This window comes from Nanorana parkeri, unplaced genomic scaffold, assembly GCF_000935625.1.
Source record: "Nanorana parkeri isolate BGI_ZX_2015 unplaced genomic scaffold, ASM93562v1 scaffold598, whole genome shotgun sequence".
Lineage (NCBI taxonomy): Eukaryota > Metazoa > Chordata > Amphibia > Anura > Dicroglossidae > Nanorana > Nanorana parkeri.
The window spans coordinates 626,475-632,940 of record NW_017306866.1 but is presented as its reverse complement, the minus strand read 5'-3'; the positions used below and the strand labels follow the sequence as shown (position 1 = coordinate 632,940).

The 6,466-nt window shown below is 41.4% G+C and overlaps 1 protein-coding gene across 1 annotated transcript; it reads right to left on the bottom strand.

Moving 5' to 3' along the window:
* Positions 1-5,147: 5,147 nt before the first annotated feature.
* On the bottom strand, positions 5,148-6,119 carry LOC108792079 (vomeronasal type-1 receptor 3-like). The gene has a single exon (XM_018562760.1). It carries the CDS (start codon positions 6,117-6,119, stop codon positions 5,148-5,150), a length of 972 nt encoding a protein of 323 aa, XP_018418262.1.
* Positions 6,120-6,466: the final 347 nt, after the last annotated feature.

Here is a 6,466-nt window from a genome sequence, read left to right as displayed (position 1 = left end):
TTGTTTCATCCTGTGCTCCCTCTGCGAGGGCAGGATGAGCTCTGCAACATGCCGGAGCTTGTTCAGCCACCACGACTACCATGGAGCCCCATACGGGATCCCTCCCAGCTGCAAACGTTACCCAGTGTGCCGTGAAGGAAATATAACGTCACTGACCATGCTTGCTAGACACGTATCAGCAGTAATTTGGACCTTGCTGCTGACTGTCTTGTCCAACGAGGCCAAAACATTTCCTTCCATATGCGGATACAGAGCTGCAATGGCTTTACGTGAAAAGAAGTGGTGTTTTGGAACCTGCCACCGTGGTAAAGCACATTCTGCAAACTCATGGAAGGTTGCAGAGTCTACCAGATGGAAAGGCAGCAGCTGTAAAGCTAGCAATTTGGCTAAGCTGGCATTTTGATGCCGAGCATGTGGATGGGGGGGGGGGGGCAGTATTTTTTTATCCGCTGCAGCAAAATCTGACTGCTAAAAGCTACAGCTGGTGGGCTACTGGCAGATTTGGCGGAAGGACCTGTCACACCCATTGCTATACCATCATCCCTCTCAGTGGAGGTTGTGGAAATGGCATGACGTATAGTGGGGGTAGAGATGACAGATGAGGAGCGAGGAGAAGTGTGGCTCTTTCTATGGTGCTGTTGCCAATGGGCTGCATGGCCGGTGGTCAGATGTCTCTTCAAGCACGTGGTACCCAAGCGTCTGATGTTTTTGCCATGCTTGATCCACTTGAGACACAAGTTGCAAATAGCAATGCTGCGGTCCGCTGCACATGTGCTGAAAAACTCCCACACAGCTGAGTTCCTGGAGGTGTGCTATAAGACAACAACGCTGCCTTCTGATGCAATGGGGTGGCTGCTCATACGGCATCCGCTGGAGGTCGTCCTGCCTTGTTGGGGTTGTGCCTCCTCCTCACTTTCCTCCTCTGTTCAATCAGGCACCCAAGTAGAGTAAGTGACCGCCTCATCATCACCCCCTCTGTCCTCGTCACTGGAGCCAACCTGGCAGTATGCTGCTGCTGGGGAAACATGAGTGCCAGTTTGTTGTTCATCATTGACACCCCTTCCCTTCCTCAACCTCAGAGCCAACATCAGACCATTGTAATTGCTGTGCATCCTCCAGCAGCATGTCACTGACGGTGTGTTCAAACAATTCAGCTGACTCCTCCATGCATGATGGTGGGTGCTAGTGCAGGAGTAGCTGTGGACAAAGATGCAGAATTGGTCACTTTGGCAGCTGCGGTGGACTGAGAAACCAGTATGAGCCTGGGTGACAGAGGATGAGGAGAATGAGAATGGCTTAGTTATCCAATTCACCACCTCTTCTGTAGACATGTGCGATTTGTTTCGTTACGAATCGAAATTCGTACGAATTTTCCTGAAATTCCGAATTTCGGAGCATCCGAAATCTGAATGGCAGTTTCCGAATTATATCCGAAATACGAAATTCCGTTAGCGAATTTCGGATCCGAATTTCTTTGAAACAGGAACTAATATTACCCCTGTAAATGAGGTTGAACAACATGACAAGATTTTTTTTTAATCCGAGATACGGATCCGCTGCTGCTGATGCATTACAATACACAGTTACACACACAGGCAGGAAATACGAAATTCCGTTGACGTATTTTCGTTCTGTTACGAACATTCGTTATATTGAAGGTAAAAAGCAAAGTACATTTATATTGGAGTTGATGGTAGTTTTTTTTTAAAGTCCGAAATACGGAATTCGGAATACGGAATCCGTTAACGGAATTCGTATTTCGTTTTGGTTGACCAATAAGAGGTTCTCTTCTGCTGCTGAGAGTTGCATTACAATATACAGGCAGGAAATACGAAATTCCGTTGACGTATTTTCGTTCCATTACGAACATTCGTTATATTGAAGGTAAAAAGCAAAGTACATTTATATTGGAGTTGATGGTAGTTTTTTTTAAAGTTCGAAATACGGAATTCGGAATACGGAATCCGTTAACGGAATTCGTATTTCGGATAAGAAAACAACTACCACTCCAATATTAACAAAGGTATTTTGCTTTTTAACTTCATCAAAAGGAATGTTCGTAAAGTTACGAAAATATAACCGCCACTAACGAAAATTCATATTTCGTACGAATCCGAATCGAGTTCAGTTACGAATTACAAAATACGAAATAACGGATATTCCGAAACGAAACAGAACGAATGTTTTGACGGCGCACAAGTCTACTCTTCTGTATGTTGTGGCTGAATAAGACGGACAGCACCAGATAAAAAGAACAAGCGTGCCCTTCCTGCAGAGGATGCATCATGTCCACGACCATGACCACGACTTTGGCCTGCGGACACAGAGGCTGCTTGTTCTCTTATTGCTGCATGGGAGTGTGTTTTCACCCGAAGAAATCGTTGCTTGCTGTGCCTATTTTTTTGTGGTGTGAACTCATCCAGGTAGTCACAAACACCCGCTGCCGAGCTAACACCCTCACATTAGCTACAAGAATATTTTTTCTTGTAGGGTAATAATGGGAATATTATAGAGTAGGCCACAGCAAAACATTGAATATTTCACCAACATTTGAAGAACCCAAAGTCTGATATTCTCCAGAAAACAAGTCTACTTGCTTTTTTTAGATTTGCACGTTTTGAGATATGAACGACAGCTCAGATTTAGATTTTGAGATATGAACTACAGCTCTGCTCTCATGTCTTCACTGACCCAAAAACACAGGGCAGAACATTGAGTGATAATTTAGACAATCTTTAGAATTATGGCGTGCATCCACAGAGCAAATGCCTTTGCTTGCACCAGATTCATGTATCAGGTACATGAACTTGGGGCAAGCACCGCTATTTGAGGTGCAGAGGCACAGTGTGGCTGAGGTGTTCTTACCAGACACTCCGTCCTCAGTGCAGCTCAGCACCACAGAGCCCGATAAAATCAAAGGCTCAGTATTACTGAGCTTCCACCCGGCCACTGCACCTATCACACAGGCAGGTGCAGAGGTAGAAGACCTATACTGTAGATGGGTGGAGCCTGATGGGTAATTCTGAGAACTGAGTTTCCCATCTGGTCTGCTGTGGATTGATAGCAGGCAGTGGGTGGGTGCCATAGCCAAGAGCAGGCTGGCTATGGCACCAGTCCACTGCCTGCTATCATTAAGCAGCAGAGTGGACCTGATGGGGAACTCAGCTGTCAAACTTCCCCATCAGGCTTCCCCATCAGGCTCCACTAACTCAGTGTTACTGATAGTTGGCGTCACTGGTTATTAAGGAAACTGTTGGCTACAGCCAACAGCATTCTTAATGACCAATGATAATAACAGTGGGCAGAGCCTGATGGGAAATTCTGAGAACTGAGTTCCCCATCAGGTCCACTCTGCTGCTGGGTGACAGCAGCAGAGTGCAGGGGAGGTGACCTGATGGGAACTAATTTCTCAGAATCTCCCATCAGGCTACAGCCACTCAACGTCAATGACAGTGGGCATTTCTTATTGTAAGGAAGCTGCTACAGGTACAACCAACAGTGCTTTTATGACCAGTGGTGCTGGCAGTGGGAGCTTTTCCTGGTGGTATAGACCTTTAAAAGGCCCTGCACCAAATTAAAAAAGCCCTGCCATATGTTTTGGTATTCATACGGGCGCTGAATGTAAACAACCAAGGATACTAGCTGATATAATTACCCAAATATGGACATATTTTGGTAAGGATGTCAACCAACATCTTGTCTTATGTTGAGTGGGTGGAGCCTGATGGGAAATTCTGAGAACTGAGTTCTCAATCAGATCTGCTCTGGTGCTGATTGACATCAGGCAGTGGGCGGGTGTCATAGACAGGTTGCTATTGATCTTACATAGCATAACTAAATGTAAACAAGGGTGATGGTGGTTGACATGCTTACTAAAATATAGCCATATTTGGATAATGATATCAGCCAGCATCACCAGCCTCTTTGTTTACATTAAGCTGTCGGCTTTGGAAAGTACGTTGTACCTAAATCTTATCGGAAATGTTGGTAAGAATATCGAAACTGGCGACAGGGCTTTTCTGAATTTGGTGCAGAACTTTTTAAGGGTCCGTACCACCAGTAGACTCACATCAAAGACGTTCTCCTGGGGACTTTTTAAAGTGACACTAAACTTAGGAGTTAAATCTTAAAAATGTATTTAAGTACCTTAACTATTAACAAAAATGTATCTTATTTGTGTATCACTCAGCTGTAGATAATCAAATCATTTCTGAGTTCATGCTGACACTGATCCTTCTGGAGCATGGCTACTTTTGTTCCCCATGGATCCTGTGTGTGCTGTTAAGTTGCCACCACTCCAAGCTCACGCCTGTGATAAACTACAATTCCAATACAAATGAGAAAAGTAAACATAAGATTGTAGTCCATCATGGGAGCCAATTTGGAGTGACGGCTACTTTACAACACACAGGGACCACACAGGCAGAAATTGGCAGTGGTGCTGCTTGCATTAGCTGTGGGAATATACTACAAAGCAAGTGTAAGTAACTATTATTGGGTTTATGCTAGCATAAATGACATCCATTTAGAGTGCATCTAATGTGAATTACGAATACCCTGTTACAACTAACAAGTTACAGGGGGTTCTGATTCTGGAATGGAAGAAGCACTAAAATAGTAAATTAGTTACACATTGTAATTAAATTCTACTTTATGACCAAATAATGAACTAACTGGATGTGACGATATTGATAAATGTCCCCAAGTGTGATTTCTGTCAGCTATTTCCAAATCAGATCAATTTTGAATATTCTAATTTGTTTTTTTGTTTGTTTTTTTTTAATATATGTTTTGTCTTTTGAAGGACCTTTTCTATGAAAGAAAAAAAAGAGTTCAATATAATATACTCCTACGAGTAAAGATTTTTAACATGGCTCTGAAATATGCTGAACACATATTTTAATAGCAAGTCAGTTTATTAAAAAAGTTCCATAGCAAAAGCAACTTATAAATTAACCCCACGCATTGGCCTCTAGCACATGTGATGAGGGTTAAAATACTGGTGTGTGAAATAGAGAAGTAAGCTGTGATTGTTGTTGCAATGAACCAGACTTCAACTTGTATACAGTATACATGCTTTTTATTTTTGTTTATTCCAGCTGGTCCCTACTCATAATCCTGTATTACAAATACTATTTGATATTTTGTCAGCTGTATTTACTTACAGAATATACAGTTCCAGTGCTTCCTGTGTGTTTTTGGGAAAACTTGTGCTTGTTAGACAGTATCCAAGAGCGATGAAGCTTAGGGTTGGTGAGTATGATGACAATGGGACTCAGAGCTGCATATGAGGATGATAGAAATATTCGAATATCATTCATGTCAGAAGGCACGTTGGATAAAGTTAGTGTATAGACCCACATGGAATTATCCAACCCAAACAGTAACACATACAGAACAACTAATAATATGACAGCTCTTGAAGCTTTGATCTCAGCTGACAACTTTTGCTCTTTGTTAGAGCTTCTAATTGCTTTCACATTTTTCTCATGACTAAGAAGGATGAACACCATGTAACTGCTTGCTAATGTCATTAGTCCTACAAATATAACATCACGGATAGTGTAAAATATTCCATTGACAATATATGCTGTATAAGTCAAAAAGTCAGAATCACAATATACCAAATGCAGAGTATATGGTGAATTTGTTACATTTTTCTTTGCATTAGTACTCAAAAAACAATAAGGGTAAATGGAGAAGTTTATAATCCACAAAATAATGATAATGCCCATAATGTTTTTGGTTACTTTACTCTTCAAATAAACCCAAACTCTAGTTGTTGGAGCAATGAGAATACACTGGTAGCAGCTAAGCAAACTAGTGACACAAATAGACATAGCCCTGCTTACTCTGTATGTATATATAACAAATTTGCACTCTATGTCATCAAGCAAGTTTTCTACTCCTATTGCATTCAAGGACTGTGGAATGATGCGTGAGAAGATGACAAGTACATTTGCTAAAGCCAGTACTGACAATATTATGTTGCTTGGAACATGTTTTTTCTCTTTACTTTTGATGTAGGTAAATTGGAGAATGATGAAGGTGTTTCCTGGTATCCCAACTATCACAAGAAGGAAAAATCCTATAGCCTTGAGAAGAAGGTAAGGGGCCATCAGACCGAAAGCGATTATGTAGTATCTGGAAAAGCAAACGATGATGATGTTTCAGTAGGAAACTGTTTTGTTACATAAAATAGTAAAGATGAAGTAACAATAGGAACTAACAAGAAAATTAACTCCATCATTTATTTCTAGGAAGTAAACTAATAGTGGTAATATGTAATAGCATACCTGTTACTGCACTAATGTGCAATAGAGTATACAGAGCGAGTGATAAACTGATCTAGGTGGATTGCAGGAACATATATATATTCCAGAAAAATGTGGAAATAGAAGGATGACAGAAGAAGATAATATTTTATTTTTGTGTGAGACAGTTTACTGCACACAGATGACTTTAT

Coding starts and splice junctions, on each gene's coding strand:
- LOC108792079 (XM_018562760.1), bottom strand. CDS start 6,119: ATGGCCCCTTACCTTCTTCTCAAGGCTATAGGATTTTTCCTTCTTGTG.